Source organism: Aotus nancymaae, unplaced genomic scaffold (assembly GCF_030222135.1).
Source record: "Aotus nancymaae isolate 86718 unplaced genomic scaffold, 86718_ANA_hifiasm-v0.15.2.pri h1tg000028l, whole genome shotgun sequence".
Lineage (NCBI taxonomy): Eukaryota > Metazoa > Chordata > Mammalia > Primates > Aotidae > Aotus > Aotus nancymaae.
Window position 1 is genome coordinate 38,981,684 of NW_026988441.1, and position 22,750 is coordinate 39,004,433.

General features: G+C 54.4%; 1 protein-coding gene across 13 annotated transcripts in view; it reads left to right on the top strand.

Annotated features, from left to right (window-relative positions):
• The window catches only part of PTPRS (protein tyrosine phosphatase receptor type S), a 79,816-nt gene that overhangs the window by 20,562 nt on the left and 36,504 nt on the right, over nucleotides 1–22,750 (top strand). For 12 of the 13 annotated variants that reach the window (XM_064382032.1, XM_064382033.1, XM_064382034.1 and 9 more), the window contains exons 4-7: nucleotides 312–500; nucleotides 7,296–7,406; nucleotides 19,327–19,596; nucleotides 20,594–21,175. In XM_064382032.1, the coding sequence (XP_064238102.1) occupies nucleotides 312–500; nucleotides 7,296–7,406; nucleotides 19,327–19,596; nucleotides 20,594–21,175 (1,152 nt within the window). Of the gene's footprint in view, nucleotides 1–311; nucleotides 501–7,295; nucleotides 7,407–14,846; nucleotides 14,932–19,326; nucleotides 19,597–20,593; nucleotides 21,176–22,750 lie in introns of those variants that run through there. The other variant, XM_064382040.1, reaches the window with a different exon arrangement.

Here is a 22,750-nt window from a genome sequence, read left to right on the forward strand (position 1 = left end):
GCCAGGAGTGGTGGCGCGTGCTTGTAGTCCCAGCTCCTCAGGAGGCAGAGGCAGGAGGATCACTTGAGCCCACGTTGTTGAGACTGCAGTGAGCTGCGATCGTGCCACTACACTCCAGCCTGTGCAACAGAGCAAGACCCTGTCTCAAAAAAAAAAAAAAAGAACTGGCTGTAGAGGGTGGCACCCAGGGCTGAGGTCATGCAGTCAGGCAGGAGCAGGATCCCTGGCCAGGCAGTCCCCAAGCCCCAGGCTGGAGGCGTGGCCGTGCAGCGCTCAGACCATGCCCGTTTCTCACCCATCTCTGCCCTCAGAGGACCAGCTTCCCTCCGGCTTCCCCAACATCGACATGGGCCCGCAGTTGAAGGTGGTGGAGCGGACACGGACAGCCACCATGCTCTGCGCGGCCAGCGGCAACCCTGACCCTGAGATCACCTGGTTCAAGGACTTCCTGCCTGTGGATCCTAGTGCCAGCAACGGCCGCATCAAACAGCTGCGATCGGGTGAGTGTGGGTGGCTGACGGGATGTGGGAGCCAAGGAGGGTAGCAGGGGTCTGGGAGCATCTCCAGGACCCAAGCTCCGGGGCCCACTGGAGGACACACAGAGACGTGTGCAGCCTCGGCAGCCATAGCACTGGGGGAGTGGGCGCAGATGTCTTCAGAGCTGCACAGCGGGGATATTAGAGGGCACAGACGGCCATGAGTACTAGGGAGCTATAGAGGGTTGTGGAGGAAGAGAGCTGGCCAGTGAAGATACAGTGGATGCAGACACGCACAGGGTGGGGAGTTACAGAGGGTCATGGGGGAGAGTGTCTCCCGTACGCAGGCAGTGAAATCACCACTGTCGCTCACAGACAGTTACGGGGGATAGGAAGCCACTGAGGGGGCTGGTGTGCAGCAGCTTATGCCTGTAACCCGAGCTCTTTGGAAAGCCAAGGCAGGAGGCTTGCTTGAGGCCAGGAGACTGAAACCAGCCTGGGCAACATAGCAAGACCCCCATCTCCAAAAAAAGCCACCACAAAATGTGGGTATCGGCGGTGTCCGAGCAGTCAGAGACAGACAGGCAGAAGCGTCGGTGAGCCTTGGAGGGTGACAAGGGGAGACCGTTTTCAGTGGCCATGTGACGGGGAGCTGTGGAAGGTGGCAGAGGGAGAGCTTCCTCTACACAGAAGCAGTAGGGCGTGACTGGTGGGAATTCAGTGGGACCCAGACAGCAGGAGCAGTGGAAGCTGTGTACGGCAATGGCGAGTGTGCAGAGGTGACACATAAGGGAATGGGGAGCCATAGAAAGATGCAGGGGGAGAGTGTCTCCAAGGCTGAGCAGTAAGAACACAGTGGAACAAACACAAGCAGAGGTGGTGACGGGGCTTCGGGTCTGTAATGGGGCACAGGCGGGCAGTCCGGCCTGTCTGTTCAGGCCCTGGCTGGGCTAGGGAAGACCTCGGGACATGCAGAGCCTCGGGCACGGGTGGTTCCACCATGGTGTCTCCGCCAAACGCCCCCGTGCGTCATCTGCGGGTCCATCTGTCTGGGGGGCTGTGTCTGTGCGTGTGTGTCCCCCGACTTCACGACATGTCCACGTGTGCACGTCGGCTCCCCGTGCCCGCCTGGCCTGCCTCCCGCACCCCCAGTGCTCCTGCGTGGGGAGCACGCGTGTGGCTGCACAGGCGTGTGTGTGTCTGTGTCGCGGATTTGCTGTTTTCACTTGTGCCGGTCCTGACGCCCTGCCTCCGTTCAGGCCCCTGTTGTGATCACCCCGCGCCTCCATGCACACCCTCTTTTGCTTCCTCTCTCCCCTTCCTCCGAGGACCCCGCCTGGGAAGCTTCCCTCGAAGCAGTCCCCGCCCCTCGTCACCCCCAGCACCCCACACTCACTGCCCATCCTTCTCCCCGCCCACCCACAGAGCCCACCTGCCCATTCTCCACCTCCTGCTCCTCCTCCTCAGTGAAAATCAAACCCTGTAAAAGATCAGACGTGGAGCCCAGAATCTCCTCCCTGGAGAGACTCAGACCCTCGCACTGCGGGGACAGATCGCCTCCCTCTCCCACCCTGACTGAGGATGTTTGCAGCCCGTAGGCCTCCGCAGCAGGGGGAAAGCAGCAGCCTCAGTTTCCCCATAAAACAGGACTATTTCCTTGCGTTCCGGTGGCCTCTCCAGGATGGAATGTCTAGCACTTGCTAGGTGTGCAGTGAACATAAGCCACGTTATGATGATGAGCCTCTCCCCCCACCCCCTCCATGAGGACCGAGGCTTCTGCATAACCACCCGTTAATGTTCCTGTTCTCTTTTCTTATCCTCCTGTTGTAAACGTTCAGAAACCTTTGGTAAGTCTGATTTCGTCACCACGTCAACGACTAACGCCCCATCCCCTTTGTGCCCGTCCCGCCCCCTTCTCCCCCGAGACTAACAGCCACCGTGATGGTAACTGTGACCCACTCTCCGTGGCATGTTTACTAACGCCGTCTCCCTGCTCCCCACGACCGGCCCCTCAGCCCTCCCTGGCCGGGCACCAGTGTGCGGCAGAGAAGGAACCCCAGAGGAAAAGAGGAAAGGAGGCAGCTCCGCAGGGGCCAGCAGACCTCAGAGTGGAGGCTGCCAGGGCTCAGAGCATCTCGTGCTCACAGGACATCGAGGCATTTCCTCCGCTCCTCTCTTCGTGGCCTTTAATTACAGAAGTCTGGGGTCTGGGCTGGGCGTTGGGTGGAGATTTTTCCAGCCTAGCTTCTGCTGCGCACTGTTATCCACTTTTCCCAGCATTCAGCCTGAATCCCCTGAAATCGCTTGTGGGACTAATTCATACTAAAGTGAGAATGGCTGATAACAGCCTGTGATAGTCCCCTCATCTCTCTCAGGGCGGGAAGCAGAACTCCTTTTAATGGCTAAGGGAGACGGCATTCATTCCACTGAATAGAATGGCCCTGGGTGATTTGGCCAACTTGAAAATAATTTTTTTTTTTTTTTTTGAGACTGTCTTACTCTGTCACCCAGGCTGGAGTACAGTGGCACCCATCTTGGCTCACCGAAGCCTCCGTCTCCCCGTTTTAAGCGATTCTTCTGCCTCAGCCTCCTGAGTAGCTGGGATTACAGGCGCCCACCATCACACCCAGCTAATTTTTGTATTTTTAATAGAGACGGGGTTTCACCATGTTGGCCAAGCTGGTCTCGAACTCCTGACCTCAGGTGATCCGCCTGCCTCAGCCTCCCAAAGCGCTGGGATGAGAGGCATGAGCCACCGCGCCCGGCCTGAAAGACTTTAACCCTGGCTTCTGCCATCATCCTTTCCACGGACTCCGGTTCTAGTTCTCCAGGGTGCCACTTCAGGCAGATTCCCATTGGCTCCCCTGTAAAGGGTGCAGAGTGGCCTCACGAGGATACCTTGAAAGATCATACAGGGACCCGGAAAAGTTCAGGCTAGAAGCTCCTTGGCCTGGGAGGCCGAAGGGCTAGGCTTCACTGCCCGCCCCTGCCTCGTAATGGGACCTCGGAGATTCCCTGGTCCCCCTCGGAGCCTCAGTTGGCCCATCTGTAAAATGGGTTTGGGCCACGCAGAAGGAGCTGTTTTTTCACATGTCTGGCCACACCTGGCAGATCCAGGTCTTGGGATTGTCTTGGCCCCCGAGGAGTTAGGGACCGTCGGGCCATCGGAAGCAGAGAGAAGGGGCCTGAAACGTCCCCCTGGGTCAGGAGCAGAGGGTGTAATGTTCCAGCCTTGAGCCGCCACGCGTCCCTGCTTCCGACGCCCAGATAGGCAGGTCTTTCCTCTTTTCCTCTTGGGAAGAAGGCTGCAGGGCCCTCGCCGTCCCTCCTCCTCGGCCTGTGTGTGACCCCCTTCCTTGGCTGTATGAATGTCCCGCCCTGGGGCACTAACCCTGCCCACCTCCCTGTCTCTAACAAGTTAATTCCTGTTCCTCCTAGTCCCTTCCTGGTCTGGACTTGAAAGCAGTCCCTTGGCTGGGCGAGGTGGCTCAGGCTTGTAATCCCAGCACTTTGGGAGGCTGAGGCGGGCGGATCACCTGAGGTCAGGAGTTCGAGACCAGCCTGACCAACATGTAGAAACCCCGTCTCTACTAAAAATACAAAATTAGCCGGGCATGGTGGCACATGCTTGTAATCCCAGCTACTCGGGAAGCTGAGGCAGGAGAATCACTTGAACCCGGGAAGTGGAGGAGGTTGCGGTGAGCCGCCACTGCACTCCAGACTGGGCAACAAGACCAAAACTCTGTCTCAAAAAAAAAAAGAAAAGAAAGAAAGAAAAAACAAGCAGTCCCTTGCTGGGCTCTCTGAGGAGGAAAGAAGGAAGAGGGGTCATGAACCTCCCTCCCTCGGCCCAGAGGGAAGGTCACCAAAGGGCCAGGCCAGGCTGACAGACCTCCCCTGAACATAGAACACCCCTCAGCCTCGTCCAGAGGCTTCTAGACTCCATCCCTTCACCCTCCGAGATTCCCGCATCCTACAGGAAGCCCTCCTGCTTTGGCAAGCTCTCAGACTTCACCTTGCTCCTAGGAGGCTTTTCCCAACTTCCTCAGCAAAGCCTGCAGGGTCCATAGGCTCAGGGCTGGCTCGGCCCCCTCCCCGGGGCAGAGTGCAAAGGCCTGGCTGATGGCCCGGCCCAGCTTCCCAGGGGCTCCTCGGCCCCCCACAACCGCCTTGTGACATTCACCTGGTTCTCTCTGCTTCCCTTACAGAAAGCACTCCGATTCGAGGTAAGAGGCTCCTCACTCACCCACCCACTCAACGCTCTCTCTTGCTGCCCACCCAGCCCCGAAGTCTCCACAGGGGCCGCCCCCAGGCCCCCTTCCACGCGTGTCCACCCTGCCACCACCCCCGTTCACCCAGTGTCCGTCCAGTCTCTGCATCTGTGTCTGTGTCTGTGGCCGGGGGTCTGAATGTGGCTGAAGTGACTCCTCAGGTCACCTGGCCGTGGGGAGGGGGCTGTCTCTTACCTTGGAAGGACCTACTGGGCAAGCCCCCCCAGAGCACTGGGAGCCCCATGGGGTTTAGCCACGTCTAAAATGAGCCTGCAGGCCGGGTGCGGTGGCTCACACCTGTAATCCCAGCACTTTGGGAGGCTGAGGCAGGTGGGTCACCTCAGGTCAGGGGTTCGAGACCAGCCTGGGCAGCATGGTGAAACCCCATCTGTACTAAAAACACAAAAATCAGCCGGGCGTGGTGGCGGGTGCCTATAATCCCAGCTACTTGGGAGGCTGAAGCAGGAGAATCGCCTGAACCTGGGAGGCGGAGGTTGCAGTGAGCTGAGATTGCACCACTGCACTCCAGCCTGGGCCACAGAGCGAGACTCCATCTCAAAAAAAAGGCACGTGAGTGGACCTTCCAGCTTCATAGTTCCTTCTGATCTGAAGGTTCTAACCCAAGACACATAGAGGTCAGTCTGCCTCATCCCTTACCTCACAGCCAACTGCTGCGAAGAGCCTAGAGGAGGCCTGAGTGGGAGCCCTGGGGAAGAATCAGTGTCCAGTCCGACCTTTGCTACAGTTGCTGTGTGACCTAGAGCACTCTCCTGACCCTCTCTGGGCCTCCTTAGTGATGGAGATACTACCTGCTTCCCAGAACCTTGAGCTTAAGGGAGAGTAGGCAGTGCTCTATGGAGGCAGAGTCTATCCAGGACCAGAGAGAATCCCTCCATCTTTGGGTCCATGTCATTTTTGTGGGACAATCACAAACAAAGCTGGAGAGCTTAGGCTGGATTTTTGGACCTGTGGTGAGATAGGCTCTGATTGAAGCCTGTGATTCAAACACACTTGGGGTTATTCACTGACCGTCATTTACTTATGGTCAACAGGCACTCGCGTCCAGGCCTGGGATTCAAACTTACGTACGTTACGCCAAGTTGTATTTACTTACGAAACTAAGGACTTTATCCAGGCCTGTGATGACAAACATACCTGTGGACACTTTTGCCTTATGTTTTATTTGTGGGCACTCAAGTTTTTATCAAGGCCTGTAATTTCAGACATACTCAGCTTCATTTACTTGTGACAGTGAGGGACGTGTTTCAGGCACGTGGTTTTAGATCTCTTTGGGGAAATCTTGGCCTCGTTTTCATTTACTCATGGGCACAGTAGTGTTTGATCGAGGTCTGTGATTCCAGATACTCTTGAGAAGGTTCATTCATTTTTATATGTTCGTGGGAAGTGAAGTCTCTGATTTGGGCCTGTGATTTCAAATGTATTGAGGGGAAATCGGCCCTGTTTTCATATATTCATGAGCACGAAGATACTGGATTTGGGCCTCTTGATTTTAAATATGCTTGAGAAATTGCCCTCTTCTTTATATCTTTATTTACTCATAACCAATGAATTCTTTGATCCAGGCTTGGGGCATTTTAGCCTCAACTGGCGACTATAAGAGGCTTTCATTCAGACCTCTGATTTCACACACTTTTGAAAATTTCATCCTTGTGTATCTGTGAGCATCGTAGAATTGGGTCTAGGACCGTAATTTCAAACACACTCAAACAAGTCCATTCACTTACTCATGAGCACCAGGGTATTAAGTTAATGCCTGTGGTTTTAAACCCAGGCAGGTAAATTCAGACTTTTACTTAGATCACTTAAAATACTTGGGGAAATTCCGACTTCTGTTCAATCAGTTTCAGGCACAGAAGGCTTAGATCCATGGCTTCGGTTTCACACATACTTCATGCACACCAGTCTCAACATTTTTTTACCTTAGCTGCCTCAGGGTATCATCTAATCCTGAAATTTCAAACACACCTGAAGAAGTACAACCCTGTCTCCATTTACTTATGGGCACTGAGGACTTTGAGGACTAGGATTCCAAACACAATTGAGGAACTCACACCCACATTCATTTACTCATGGGCACTTCACGAAACAAAGCAACCACAGGCTCCCTAAAGTTTCACATGATTTGTGGTAGCCCCCGTAGGTCCCTGGGTCGATCAAATGATGGTTATGAGTTGTGAATGCCAACCCCCTTTCTCCTTCTGGCCGGGAAAGCGTCACTTGGTGCTTTCTCAAACACACTTCTCCCCAACTTGGTAATTCGACTTGGCAGTCATGAAGCAGCAGTCGCCTGACCAGCTGCTTTTCCACTGTGAGAGGAGGATTTGCTGGGGAATCTGCTGTGTCCAGGCCCTGGTGGGGCTGGATGTGGCCGGTGGAGGTGAAACCCGCCCTGGCCGAGCTGGGGTGCCTGGGTTTACTCGCCTCTCATCTGCCTCTCTGGCCCAGCCACCACTCTGATGGGACGGCTTTCCCTGCTCACTCCTGGGCCCCTGTCTCACGGACCAAGCTTTCTCCCCTCTCCCCACAGGAGCCCTGCAGATTGAGAGCAGTGAGGAAACTGACCAGGGCAAATACGAGTGTGTGGCCACCAACAGCGCCGGCGTGCGCTACTCCTCACCCGCCAACCTCTACGTGCGAGGTAGGGAACGCCGAGTCCAGGTCAAAGGCAGGGACCCGCCCCGCCCCATCCCCCTCCCTCCTCGGGCTCCGCCTCCGGGCTCCCCCGTCCCCTGCACACCCAAGCAGGAAGGCCTCTCCCCGGTCGCAGTGGGACCTTGGCCGAGGCGGCGTCCCTCTCTGGGCCTCAGTTTCCTTGCGTGTAGAATGGGGGCAGCTTAAATTCCCCTCCTCGTGCCTTGCGACAGATGCCCCGTGGGCAGCAGGGCCGTGGGGAGGCAGTGATGGTGGGGTAGGAAGGCATGGGGCAGGGTGAGGGGGTCAGTCTTGGGCCTACAGGGCCTGGGGAGCCTGCAGGCCTCTGCCCCGCCCCGCCCGCCTGCCCACCCGAGTTGGCTTCTGTGGTGTGTCGTGCCTTCCCGTGCTGTGTGCTGGCTTCGCTTCTCCCAACTCTGTGGCCTCGTAGCTCCCCGCTTCACTGCCCCCCAGTCCAGGGCCCTCAATCTAGAAGTTGGGGAGGGGTCTTCAAGGCTGCTCCCCTCCCCCCACTGGCTGGTCCGGAGTCCGGCGCCTTCTGTCTCTTCCTAATGACTCTCCGAGAAGGACAGTCCAGGCCGCTGGGAGGCTGGGGCCACAGCAGGCACAGGCCCCCGGGGGCTCAGTAGCTGCACCGAGTTGGGGCAGGCACGGCACCCAGCGAAGCTTGTCGCCCTCGGTTTCCAGTTCCCACTCAGTCCTGCCCGGCAGCGTGGGGGCCTCCCCCCAGCACCTCCCCGCTCCCCTGCCCCGAGGAAGCTTCCTTCCGTGAGGGTCCCTTGGTGCTACCTCAAAGTGCCGGGGGGCTCCCTCGCCCCAGATACCTCCGTTGGCCTCCTCTTATCTCTGTTGGCTCTTGAGTCTTTTCAGAAGTTGTGGTCTTCCTCCTCCTCCTCCCTTTCCCACCTCCTGATAGCTGTTTCTGATCAGATTTGTGGTAGAAACAGCTTCCTCCAGGATGCCAGGGCCCAATTCAGTCCCCAGGGCTGCCCCAGTTAGCTCTGTGTAATTGACTCAATCACATCCTTCTCTGGGCCTCAGTTTCCCCCCTGCAAAGTGCCAAGTCCTGGTCATTCTCCATCCAGGAGGCCACGTGGCTCGTCCCCTACCCACAGACCCTCACTCACCACCTTCGTCCCCACCGTCCACAGCACCCGCTGGCCCTGAAGTCACTCCTCGGTCCTGGACCTGGGGTTTTGCATTTTGTCTCTGAGGAGGAGGCCGCATGGAGCGGGAGGGGATGGGGATGTGGGTGTATGGACGGGTGGTGGGTAGGGGCACGTCTGGTCTGCTGTCACGGCACCTCTGGTGAGTTGTAACGCGTTCGTGACTCCAACTGACTGGTCTTCACCTAACCTGCTTATTTCTCTGCCAATACTTGAGATGGGGGGTTGTAAATCCAGCAGGGCTCAGAAGAGTGTGGACAGTGGGTGTGGGGCAGGGAGCGGGGTGGGGGGCCTTTAGTGAGGGTGCGAGAAGGGAGGGGGGCTCCTGTGTCCTCATCCTCCAGAGGTGGGGTCCCCAGCACGAGCCTCCATCCTCTTGGGGGCAGTTGAGGGGTGAGGTTTCGCTTCCCCATCTTTGCCTGGGTCTTAGATGCTCCAAAATCGAGCTTAGAGAAGAATGGAGAAAGGCAAATGTCGATCTTGTATGTCGAGGGCAGAGTGGAGAAAAGACAAAAAGGTCATTGCTGTTCTTTTTATTTTTTAATTTTAATTTTTTTTTTTGGTTTAAAGAAAAAAAAAACAAACTATTGCAGCTTTTAGCCTTGGGAAGTCCTCTTTTTACTCTCTGTATCTCCCCTATTTTTTCTCTTCTTCCCATGTCATTGTGTTCCGCATCAAACCCCCTTTACATCCCTCAGAGCTTCGAGAAGGTTGGTGTGTTTTTTTCTTTTTTACTTTCTTTACCCACATTTTTACATTCTGAAAATGACACGCACACACACAAAACACATGTAGACACCACACAGACACACGCTGACACGTACACGGAAATAAATAGAAATACGAACACCAATTTTAAAAGATGGAACATGAATCATAAGCACAAAGCAAACTAAACAAAAAAAAAAACCGCCAAGCGAGAGCAAAACCCAGAAAGACACGAAAATCTCAGCCGCGCCCAGCCCGGCCTAGGGCCGGCCGCACACATGCGATGCTTGCATTATGGTCGCCTCTGCATCCGTTGGTAATGTTGTTGCTAAGTTTTTTGCACTCCTCGTCGTCATGGTAACTTGGGCCTGATGCATGCTGGGAGAATGTAAAAATTTCTCTGCATGCCTCTCTTGTCGGTTTGGTTTGGTGAATTCCCAGCGCCTTCTGTTGGAGTGTTTCTCGTCTTTTGTTCCGTTTTTCTCTTTTGGTTTTCTTTTTTCCTTTTCTTTTTTCTTTTTTTCTTTTTCCGTTTTTTCTTTGGTTTTGTTTCGTTTTGGGGGGAAAAATCAAATGGTTCTTTTTTCCCGTCCCATTCCCTTCACCTGGTCCTCTTCTCCCCCAAAGCGACTCGTCTTTGGTTCTGTCTTGTTTCTGTGCTATTTGGTTTTGGTTTCTTGGGTTGAGCTGTTCTGTGGTTGTTCTCCAAACGCATTGTGATTTAAAAGCCAGTGTTCCTGTCCCAGCTATCATCCAGGAGGGCAGAAGGGGTTCCACAGCTGGGATGCCAGGGCAGAAAGTGACCACTTAGGCACAAGGGAGGGGGCACAGGCAGATGGCAGAAGGTCAGAACCTGGGTGGGGTGTGTGGGGAGAGCAGCCCAATTTTCCTGACCTCACTGGCCAGCCACTCTTTCCCCAGAGGTAGTGCCTTAGCTCCCTGCCTCCAGGCAGCCATGTTGGAAGGAAGCTCAAGCAGGCGTATTCCCATCCTTCTGTCCCAGAATGAGACTGCCTCCTGTGCTCCCAAATAACCCCAAACCTAGGCATTTGAAATACTGCTGAATGTGCACTAGGCATTCTGAGTTCTTAATTCATTTTAGTGGCGTATCCAAAATATGTGTTGTGGTCAGTTTTAAATGAGGGGAGAGGGTAATAACAGCACCATCTTCACAGGACAGTGCATACTTGCTTGGTATGTGACCAGCACTCAGAGTGGCAGCTGCTGTGATGACTGTGTGCATTCTGGCTGGGCACCGATTCAGAACTGCCCATTAGGAAATGGAGCCTGACAGACTTCGGAAGAAAAACTTTGCCAGTTATCTGACCTGGAACACTATGCCTCTGCCTCCCAGGCAGCACTGGCTGCTTCCCCCATCCCCTCTCAGACTCTGAGCCCAGTCGCAGGCGTTTTTGTCCAGCAACACAGCATGGTCACTTTCTGAGTACCTGAGCATAAGAGCTATGGAATTCTGGAAAAAGCCCAGGGGAACCTTGGACACAGCCTCTCCCCTGCTCTCTCTGCCTCCCCAACTCTCTCTCTGCTTCTCTTTCTCTTTCTCAGCTCTCTTTCTCTCTGTGTGTCTCTCACTCTTGCAAATCTTCAGAGATGCACATCCCCATCTTCTGTTTCCTCCCCAAGAAAAGGCACGCCCTTGAGAGTCTTCCTCCAACCCCCAAATAAAAAAACAACCCCCAGTAAAATATCCAAGTAGATTTTTAACCACCAACCCCAGCTCGCTACCCAATTTAGATGACGCTGAGGACAGAAGCCAGACCTTGGAGTCACCTTTTCCCCTTCTCCCTCACCCACCTTCTCTAAACGATTATTAAATACTGAAACAAGTCGGCAAGAGGACTTTAGACGCACTAAGATCTCCTCATTAACCCAGCATGAGAGCTGCCAGGCTGACCCCTCAGGGCAGTGCCAAAAGGTGGGAGAAAGGGGTCTCCCAGCCCCTCCACCAAAGCTAGGTGCTGGCGCATTGGAACTGAATGAACAGAGGGTCTCGAAGACCACTTGGGCTTTCTGGGCGGTACAGCCCAGAAGGTTGACGAGAGCGTAGGCTCTGGACTCTGGCAGACCTGGGTTCCAGTCTTGTCTGTGCCCCTCCCTGGCTGTGTGACCTTGGACTAGTCACTTGACCACCTGGAGTCCCCATTTCCTCATCTGAACAGTAGAGATCAGCAGTGAACCCAGATCACAGGGTAGCTGGAAGGACTTCGTGGAACTAAATGCTTGTCAAGTGCTCTATGTAACAGGCACTGCCAGTGGGCTTGTTGGAAATGAAGGGCTTAAGCAGACAATCTGGGCGAGTCACTTCCCTCCCTGGTGGGCCTCAGTTTCCCCGTTAGGTGCTTCACACGTCCACTGTTTGAGTAACATGGCATAGGGGAAGCTTTTCAGAGTAATTGTAGGGCAGAAGCTAATTTATTTGCTGAGACCTCATTTTTTGCTAGTGCTTTTCTGAGCTCATCTCATGATCTCATTTTGTCCCGGCTCCAGCCCCATCCCCATGAGATCAGTGGCCTCCCCAGAGCCATAGCCCTCATTTTCCCCACTGCCATTTCCTAGGCAGTTCTGTGGCCACAGAAAGGGACCACAAAGGCCCATCTGCAGTATGCGGCTACCCTTGCAGATAAGTACCAGCCCAGCAGAAGACATGCGCTACCTGACATGTTCTGAAAGCTACAAGTGTATATACATTGTTGCCAGAGTAGCTGGTCCCAGGAATTAATTTTAAAAAAGGAAATTAAAAAAAAAAAACAAAACCCACCCCTAATCTCACTCTTAATTTATTTATCGTTATTATTATTATTTGAGACCGAATTTCGCTTTTGTCTCCCAGGGTGGAGTGCAGTGGCTCGATCTCGGCTCACCGCAATCTCTGCCTCCCGGCTTCAAGCCTCAGCCTCCCAAGTAGCTGGGATTACAGGCGTGTGCCACCACGCCCAGCTAATTTTGTATTTTTAGTAGAGATGGGGTTTCTCCGTGCTGGTCAGGCTGATCTCGAACTCCCGACCTCAGGTGATCCACCCGCCTCAGCCTCCCCAAGTGCTGGGATTGCAGGCGTGAGCCACCGCGCTTGGCCTTCTTATTTATTTTTTAATAAGTAAGACAGTCTCCAGCTTCGGCTGACTCTGGGTGTACAAGGGGTAAAGTATTCAGCCTGACCCTTCTCCTCCTGAAATTTGCCTCTGAAATCCAAAGGGCTGAAGTCAAAATTGTGTCCCTTTTAAAAAATACAGCTGGCAGCTCCAGTTCCAGCTGTAGGTGAATTCTCCCGCCTCCGGCTCCTGACAAGGTGGGAAGAGGATCAGATTTATTCTCCCTGACTATGAATGTTCTTTTCTGGTTCTTTAAAACTCTCAGCCTTTAGGATATGAGTTAGTGGCTAAAGGTAGTGTCTTTACCACGTAGTCTAGCAACGTAGCATTATTCAGACGCAGTGCACAGGACCCACGTAAATGGTGTGCCATCCACTGATGCCAAGGGAACCTGGAACAAGCTGGAGACAGATTTTCTTTTCTTTTCTTTTTCTGAGACGGAGTTTCACTCTTGTCGCCCAGGCTGGAGTGCAGTGGCGTGATCTTGGCTCACTGCAACCTCCACCTCCTGAGTTCAAATGATTCTCCTGCCTCAGCCTCCTGAGTAGCTGGGATTACAGGCATCCGCCACCACATCCAGCTATTTTTTGTATTTTTAGTAGAGACGGGGTTTTGCCATGTTGGCCAGGCTGGTCTTGAACTCCTGACCTCAGGTGATCCGCCTGCCTTGGCCTCGCAAAGTGCTGGGATTACAGGTGTGAGCCACTGCGCCCTGCCAGTTGGGAGGAATTTCCTACCTTCATGGTTTTGGAGAAAGTTCAGTGAGACTGGCGTAATTTAACAGAGTCTCGAGTACTGAGCTAAGAAACCGGTACCTGACACCTGACACCAGCAAGGCCTAGATTGCCCTGCTTTCCAGGTCTTCTTCAGAAGCCTTACTATGTGGGACCTGTCCCCAGGCCTTTTCAGATCAATCCATAGTGTACAACTTTATGGGGAAAAAAATTGTGTTTTAAATTAAATTTCCAGTACCCAAGCTCTCGAATTGGTGGATGTGACCCCTCGGTGCTCCCCTTACCTCCTAGTCCCGCAAAACAGGGATAGACACAGATACTGGCTGGAACACCCCTCACCTCCTGTATCCCCAGAAAGGCTCGCTTTGGGGTGTGGTGGCCAGCTCCCCAGTTCCTGCTTGCTACACCCCCCTACCCAAGGCTCCCTGGCTTGAGCCTAGGGGCAGGCAGTGTTAGCTCAGGACCCGGACTTTCTCATCCCACCCTCATCACATTGGGGAGAGGGCACTCCAGGGGTGGAAAGGCAGGCTTCCCTCCAACTGGGCCGGGCGGGCTGCGAGGAGGGGTCCTTCTGCAGGAACACTGAGCTCTGAGCACCTCCCGCCTGCTGCCTGCCTCTCACCCTCTGCATTCGCTGTTTCCTCTGTTGGGGGAGGGGCTTGTGAGGGGACTATTAGATTACACCTTGTCATTGGAAAGCCCCGTGTCTCCGGCGGCCACAGCGAGGTGGGGGGCAGTGAGGGAAGTCGATGGATTGGCCAGAACTGGGGGGAAAACGAAGAGAGAGAGAGAGAGAGTGCGCGCGCGAGAGCGCGAGCAGGTACCAAAAATAAAAAAAAAATGTAAAAAATACTTAGAGCGCATCCAGACGTCCAGCTCAAAATACCAACAACTTGCCAAGGCCGCTGAGCCCGTGGGCCGGGGTTCCAGCCAGGTCCCTCCAGGCCTCGCACGCTACCTCGATGGCGGAGGGAGCTGGCGGTGGGAGCAGGGAGGCGGGAGGGAGGGAAGGAGGCAGAGCTCAGTGATGAAGAAGGGCGGGCAGCAGAAGGAAGATACAGGCGGGCTGAGGGCCGTGCCCGCCCTCCTTGGGCCACAGGCTGGAGTTCAAAGGAGAGGACAAGAAGTGGGCTGTGGAATTAGGAATGTCTCCAACCCCCTCCCTCTCCCGACAGGTGTAATCTAAGCTTAAATAAACCCCCTGGAGGCTGCACAGTTTCTTGGCATCTCTCCCCTGCCCTCCCCATCCGCATATTCATTTTGGAGTTTGGAGAAATATCTACAACCTTCTCCCACCCCAAAATGCCCAGCAGAGCCCCCTCCCCCCCGCCCCTGCACCTCTCGGAGCTGCGGCTTGCTGAACCGTCGAGATGTCTGACACTGTGGGCGTTCCCTACCTAGTGCTTCAACCAAATCACCTCACTTTTGAGTTTCCTTCCCCCCCCCACCCCTCACCCCTACTCCCCCCACCCCTCACCCCTACTCCCAACCCCGTTTTTTGGTTTTTGTGTTTCTGCCTCTTCCTGCCTGGGGGAGGGGTTGTCTCCTGGTTGCTTTGACGGTTTTTGAGTTGTTTTTCCATGTGAATCGGGGTTTGAAGCGACCACCCCCCTCAACCTGCCACCCCCCCACCCCACCGCCCACCCTCCCGACCCCCTCGCCCAAGCGGGTCCCCCCCGCTGGGACCCCCCCGGCTACTCGGTGACGAGAAGAGCTGGAAACCAGAGCCAGCTGGAGCGTGCTGAGGACCAAGGCTGGTGTGGTCCCCTTATAACCTGCCTGGACCCTCCATTCAGGTCGGTAATTGGGGGCGGGGATCCCGCGGGGCTGCTCCGTCCCGTGGGCTCCGTGCCTACCTTACTTTCTAACCTGCACCTCAAGCTTGCAGCCGGGGGTGGAAAGATGACGTGGGTGGGTGCCAACACCAAACCGGGCAGAACACAGCGTCAGTCACCCGCCCTTGCCAGCTGGGAGGACGCCCAGAGGCCTTACAAGGCCTCCAGGGAGGGGGAGATCTGAGCTACTAGTGCCAATGGGCACGATCCTCCCTTAAACTCGTGACAAACCAGCCCTCTTCCTATAGCACACCATTTGAAACAAATGAGGTGGGTGAGAAAGCAAGGGGGCAGTTTCTTAAGTGTCAGAGGAGCTGTTATAATTTATTGGCAGATCCATTTAACTGATGGTTGCTGGCCATGTTGGGGATTGTGAGTCCTAAAATTACTGCTGTTGATAAATGCACATTTAACTGATTTATAGTGAACCCTGTAGTGCAAGTCTTCAGGTATCCCCTTGTCTCTGCTTCTAAAAGAAAGTTAGAGATACCTTCCAAATTACGACATCCCTATGGGGAGATATTTTAAGATAAGATCAAACAGGAACAGGGTCTTTTGGATAAGATGTCCATCCTTACAGAAAAGATAAATTGGCCTGGCACTTAACCTTTAGATCCTAAAGCTAGGTCTTACTCCCTTTGATGTTCCAACAATTCCTTTGAGTATGAGCCTTTTACTGATGGCTTCTGGACATTTATTATGATGGCTACTGGATATTATTCAGTCAGTGACTACTGGCCATTACATGGGGTTTTATATAGGTGATGAGTACTTTTTTCCTCTTTGGTGTCCCCAGTGTGTCAGGACACACATGTTTGAAAGAGCCAGATGCCAAGAATTGATACTTGGCTGTAATCCTCATTACTCACCATGGTAAGAAAAGGCTTGTTTTCTCTGAGAGGCAGGAACCAGGCTGGCCTGGCTTTGAGCTCTGGCTACACTGCTTCCTTTCTGTGATTTCCCTCTAGTCCTGTCACCTTTCTGAGCCTCTGTTCCCTCATCTGCAAAATGAGCATAAGGACATTTGCCTCTCAAAATTGTTAGAAGGGAGAAAGTAAGATGGGGATTCAGTAGAAATTCTTACTTTTTCCATTTTCTTTTTCTTTTTAATTTATTTATTTTTATTGGAGATGGAGTCTCACTCTGTCACCCAGGCTGGCGTGCAGTGGCACGATCTCAGCTCACTGCAACCTCCGCCTCCTGGATTCAAGCGATTCTCCTGGCTCAGCCTCCAGAGTAGCTGGGATTACAGGCACCTGCCGCCTTGTCTGGCTAATTTTTGTGTTTTTAGTAGAGACGGGATTTTACCATGTTGACCAGGTTGGTCTCCAACTCGTGACCTCAAGGGATCCACCTGCCTCAGCTTCCTAAAGTACTGGGATTACAGGTGTGAGCCACCATGCCCGGCCTCCATTTTTTTTTGTAAGACAGAGAAGCTATCTGATCTTCCCAGCACCTGGGAGGCTGAAAGGTAACTTCCCCAGCTCCATGCCTGGGTTTGCCCCTGCTGTGCTGGGCACTGCCTTGGTCAGGCTAATGCCCCTCTCAGCAGGATGCCCGATTCCTTCCATTTTACAGATGAGGGAACTGAGGCTCCAGGAGGACGGGGGACCTTCCCAAGGCCACTGGGCTCATTCAGCTATGTCAGCTCCTGCACCTCTGCCTGGAGAGGTTCTCCATGGGATTCTGAGACTTTGAGGGAGTTCACCTTGTCATGTGATTTCAGCTTTGGGACCTCCAGCGTGCTCAGCCCTAAGTGGGGCAGGGTGTCGTGGAGAAGTGGGCCAAGGGGGGCTTGAGACAGAGAGAGACTTGAGTCGGGCTGGGGCTGGTTTTTCCGAAGGCTTTTTGTCCGTCAGGCTCCCGCCCCTGTGGTCACCCCAAACCCTTGGCCAAGGCTCTTGGGTGCTGGGTGGAGAGGCCGGATCCTGTGTTCTGCCAGCGGGAGGGCGTCTCCCTGGGGAAACCACCTTCCTCCTCCTTTCAGACCCCGATTTTCAACCCTACACCCATTCCATGATTGTTTCTTCTTGCTTTTGGGTGTTGTGTTGTGTTTCGGAGGGAGTTCTTTGTTTTTTAGAGTCTCTCTTTTTTTTTGTTTTCTTTTTTTTTGCTTTTGCTTTGTTACTTCATTTGTTCTTCCTGGTTTTGTTTTGGACGTCGATGCTGTTTTTCTGTCCTTGAATAATTAGCTCCCCCACGCGCATTTCCCCCATCGTGTTCCGTTTCCATGACAACCTGGCCTCGGCATCCTACCTGTGCCTCGCTGTGGGTGCCGGCGGCTGGCCTGGACCGCGTCCGCTGGCTGGCCGGACCCCATTCTCCCCCCACGCCCCCACCCTCCACCCAGCCCTACCAGAAAGCCACCCCCCCCATCTCACGGCACCTCGCCCCTCACCTCCACTCTGTGTGCATGGCCCCTCTGTCTCCCCCTGCCCCGCCTCCTCCTCCCCCGGAGCGGTACCTTCCACTCCATCCTGTCTCCAGCGCGACTCTGGACTTTCGTGGGGCTTCTTTTTCCGAAGGGCTGCCAGCTTCCAGACCCCACTCCCATGCCCGCCGACCTCCCCCTTTTTCTTTGCCTCCCGCCCAGATTCAGGAAGGCAGGGGTTGGGATGTCCAGCTAGGAACTGAGGCTGCAAGGGAAGGATTTGGGTCTGCCTCCCTTTATCCCCTGGGACCCCCTCCTCAGTATCATAGGCCACACCCCTTGAGAGCACCCCCTGAGGCTGCACGCCCCCCACAATCCCGCATAAAGATCAGAGGCAGGTGTTGACGGTGATCCCGACTGAGCCTCCAATTCGTCATCTGTGCAGTTGAAACAAGGCCCCTTTACCCACCCAAAGCTGGGGACGGACCGTGTGTCTTGTCTAGGATCTGACGCTGTTACCCAGGGACACTCCTTTTCCGGCCAGAAGGATTTATTAGGTTCCCACGGCAGTTAAACAGCCCCTGCGGGCCAGCCACCCAGCAGTGCTCTCTGCGGGTTCACCTGCCCGCTGGGCCTCTTCCACTCTTCCCCCAGCCCCGGAACCCATCTGACTTCTGAAAACGGAGCCCCCGAAATGCATCCTGCTGCCTTCATTGTCTTTGAGAGAAGGCTGCATCCACCCCCCGCTAAGAAACGCACAGAACATGGCCCTTTTCTTTCCACGTTCAAGTCCATTCCGTTATGATTATTAATTATTATTATTAATATCTATTTATTCTGCCAGGGCTGTGATGTGACAATGTGGTATGTCACATTAGATCACATCTGCTAGAATTAATATGCAGCATTGAAGTGGGACCCCCCCTTTCTTTCTTTCTCTGCCCCTCCCGCTCTCTGTCCCTGTTTTCTGTTCTTCTCTCTCTCCCCATTCATCCGTCTCCTCTCTCTGGTGTCACGTAAGTGTGCCCTAGAGATCCCCCAAATCCAGATCTTCCCCTGCAGTTCCCGTCTACATCCCTCCTTTCTCTCTCTGTCTCTCTCTCTCTGTCTCTGTCTCTGTCTCTCTCTCTCTCTCTCAATCTATTTTGCATGATGTTTGTGACTCAGAGCTGCATCTATTGATGGAAACTTGTCAGATCTGACAGAAGCTTTTAGAAGGGTTTCTATACCCAAAAACCACAAAAATTTCATTAGAGTTTCTCATCTTTTCCTGGAGGGCCTGGGGGTGGGGGAGGGGAGGGAGTGGGTGGGGCTCCTGAGTCACCCGGGAGTGGGGGGGCTGCCATCTCAGGCTCCCTCTGTCGCCTGGTCTCAACAGCTGTCCTGTGACCGCCACATCCCCAGAGAACCAGGGAGGGTTGGAAGTTGCCCCCTCTCCTAACCCACCCGCACCCCGACACCTGCAACCGGAATCTTCCAGCACTCCCCGACGGGGATGCCCCCTACATTCAGGAGCGAGCAGAGGGGCTGCTCCCTGAAGCCATCTCTGTCTGCAAAGATGAGAAACCACTGATAAATTTTTGTGTTCGTATCTGTGCTGTGACCAGCCACCCTGGTCTATGAAACCCTGTTGCTATGAGATAATGCTTCATGTCTATTATATATCGATATACCTCTCTATATATTGTTTGTGAAGTACCTTCCTTTGAAGTTTTGGTTTCTTTGTGTTGGAATTTGGTTTTTTAATTTGGTTCTTTTGTTTTCTTTTCATTTGGGGGGAAAAAATCAACAGAGGGGAAAAGAACCAGCCCTGTTTATATTTAAATGGTTTTCCACTTTTTTTTTCCTTTTTTTCTTTCTTTCCTTCTTTCTTTCTTCCTGCTTTTCTTTCTTTTCTCCTCTGCATTCTGTCTTCCCCTCCCACCCCCACCCACCTCACCCCCGCATCCCCGCCCCGCCCCGCCGCTGCTGCCGCCCCTCCCCAGTCCGCCGCGTGGCCCCGCGCTTCTCCATCCTGCCCATGAGCCACGAGATCATGCCAGGGGGCAATGTGAACATCACCTGCGTGGCCGTGGGCTCGCCAATGCCCTATGTGAAGTGGATGCAGGGGGCCGAGGACCTGACCCCCGAGGATGACATGCCGGTGGGTCGGAACGTGCTGGAACTCACAGACGTCAAAGACTCAGCCAACTACACCTGCGTGGCCATGTCCAGCCTGGGCGTCATCGAGGCGGTTGCCCAGATCACGGTGAAATGTGAGCGGGGACCGTGGGACCCGTAGGTGGTGGGAGCAGACTGGCCTCGCTCCCCGATGTCAGGCGCGGGTGGGAGGCAGCGTGGGGACACCCCCAAGTCACCCTTCTGGCTTCGGTCGATCCTGGCTAGGAAGGGGACCGTCATTCCTTGAACAGGTATTTATTGGCGATAAATGATCCCGGCCGGGCGCGGTGGCTCACACCTGTAATCCCAGCACTTTGGGAGGCCGAGGCACGAGGCTTGCTTGAGCCTAGGACTTTGAGACCAGCCTGGGCAAAGTAGCCAGACCCCTTCTCTACAAAATAATGAAACAATTAGTCAGGTGCAGTGGTGTATGCCTGTAGTCCGAGCTGCTTAGGAGGCTGAGGCAGGAGCACCACTTGAGCCCAGGAGTTCGAGGCTGCAGTGAGCTACAGTCGTACTGCTGCAATCCAGCCTGGGCAACAGAGCCAGACCTGTCTTTTAAAATACCAAAAATGGGTGGGCTGGGCGCGGTGGCTCACACCTGTAATCCCAGCACTTTGGGAGACCGAGGTGGGTAGATCACCTGAGGTCAGGAGTTCGAGACCAGCCTGACCAACATAGTGAAACCCTGTCTCTACTAAAAATACAAAAAAAAAAAAGAAAAACAAAGAAAGCCGGGCGTGGTGGTGCACGTCTGTAATCTCAGCCACTTGGAAAGCTGAGGCAGGAGAATCACTTAAACCCAGGAGGCGGAGGTTGCAGTGAGCCAAGATTGAGCTGTTCCGCTCCAGCCTGGGCGACAGAGCAAGACTCCCTCTCACAGAAAAGAAAAGGAAAGAAAATGAGTACTGGGTGTCCCCTGGGCCATGGTTTACCACCCCTTGCTGTAGATGATGAGAGGTCATGAGGCCCGTGGTTACCGCGGGGCAAATCAAGGCCCAGAGAAGGCGACTGAGTGGCAGAAAGTCACACAGCATTCTGGGTCCTCACCCCACATCCCCAGTGCGTGACACAGCTGCCTCCTGCCCACAGCTCTCCCCAAAGCTCCCGGGACTCCCGTGGTGACCGAGAACACAGCCACCAGCATCACCATCACGTGGGACTCGGGCAATCCAGACCCCGTGTCGTATTACGTCATCGAATACAAATCCAAGAGTCAGGACGGGCCGTATCAGATCAAGGAGGACATCACCACCACGCGCTACAGCATCGGCGGCCTGAGCCCCAACTCGGAGTACGAGATCTGGGTGTCGGCCGTCAACTCCATCGGCCAGGGGCCCCCCAGCGAGTCCGTGGTCACGCGCACGGGCGAGCAGGCCCCGGCCAGCGCGCCGCGGAACGTGCAGGCCCGGATGCTGAGCGCCACCACCATGATCGTGCAGTGGGAGGAGCCGGTGGAGCCCAACGGCCTGATCCGCGGCTACCGTGTCTACTACACCATGGAGCCCGAGCACCCTGTGGGCAACTGGCAGAAACACAACGTGGACGACAGCCTGCTGACCACCGTGGGCAGTCTGCTGGAGGACGAGACCTACACCGTGCGGGTGCTGGCCTTCACCTCCGTCGGCGACGGGCCCCTCTCGGACCCCATCCAGGTCAAGACGCAGCAGGGAGGTGAGGCGTGGGGACGGCAGGACCCGGGACCCCGGCCGTGCGGTTCGGCTGTTTGCGTGCACCCTGGAAAGCCAGGCCAAAATGGGAGGATTTCTTGAGGCCAGGAGTTCAAGACCAGCCTGGCCAATGTAGTTAGAGTCCATCTCTACAAAACAAATTAAAAATGAGCTAGGGTGTGGGTGCACACCTGTACTCCAGCTACTCAAGAGCACAGTGCTTTAAGATATTTACCTGCTAGCATTTAAAATCAGGGAGCTAGGCCGGGCGCGGTGGCTCACGCCTAAAATCCCAGCACTTTGTGAGGCCAAGGCAGCTGGATCACCTGAGGTCAGCAGTTCGAGACCAGCCTAGCCAACATGGTGAAACCCCATTTCTGTTAATAATACAAAAAAATTAGCTGCGCGTGGTGGTGCACGCCTGTAATCCCAGCTACTCTGGAGGCTGAGGCAGGATAATCGGTTGAACGGAGAAGGCGGAGGTTGCAGTGAGCCAAAATCGTGCCACTGTACTCCAGCCTGGGCAACAGAGCAAGACTCCATCTCAAAGAAGAAAAAAGGTGATTTCTAAACGTGAGTGATTTTTTTTTAATGGATGGATCACCTGAGGTCAGGAGTGTGAGAACAGCCTGGCCAACATGACAAAACCCTATTTCTACTAAAAAAAAATAATAATAATACAAAAATTAGCCGGGCATGGTGGCGCATGCCTGTGGTTCCAGCTACTCAGGAGGCTGAGGCGGGAGAATCACTTGAACCCGGGAGGTGGAGGCTGCAGTGAGCCAAAATTTCGCCACTGCCTTCCAGGCTGGGCGACAGAGCAAGACTGTCTCTAAAGATAAAATAAAATCAGAGAGTTATCCTACCCAAATTTTTGGTTGCTCTTGAAAAATCTGATTTGACAAGCTCACAGGGGTAGGCTCAAACACCTGGCTAGCTCCCGGCAGCTGTGTGGGAGACGAGGGGTGCCGCTAACTCCCCGCTCCTGTTGGCATGTAAGTTGGAGAACCCCCTTCGCCTGCAGCTCTCGTTAGAGGGACCAATGCTGCCTCATCTGAAGTAATACATGAAAACTGCCTCACCCCCAACGCAGAGGGCCAGTCTCCCCACCTACCCAAGGGGGAGGACTCAGAAGAGGCATTTAGGCACGGGGGACCCCAGCTCTCTGAGGGTGTTTGACCCTTTGCTTTGAGGCTCGGGCTTTTAAAACGTAAAGTCCAGGCAAACTCAGGCACCCGCTGAAGCAAAGGGCCTGGATGGTTGGAGCACCGTCCATGTCTGTGGGCAGATAAAGAATAGAGATGTGAATTTTAACACAGGCACCCTTGGCCAGGCAGTGTGGCTCATACCTGTAACACTGATACTTCGGGAGGCTGAGGCTGGAGGATTCCCTGAAGCCAAGACTTCAAGGCCAGCCTGGGCAACATAGACACCACGTGTACAAACAGTTTTAAAATTGGCCAGGCGCGGTGGCTCACGCCTGTAATCCCAGCACTTTGGGAGGCCAGGGCAGGCAGATCACGAGGTCAGGAGTTCGAGACCAGCCTGGCCAACGTGGTCAAACCCCGTCTCTACTAAA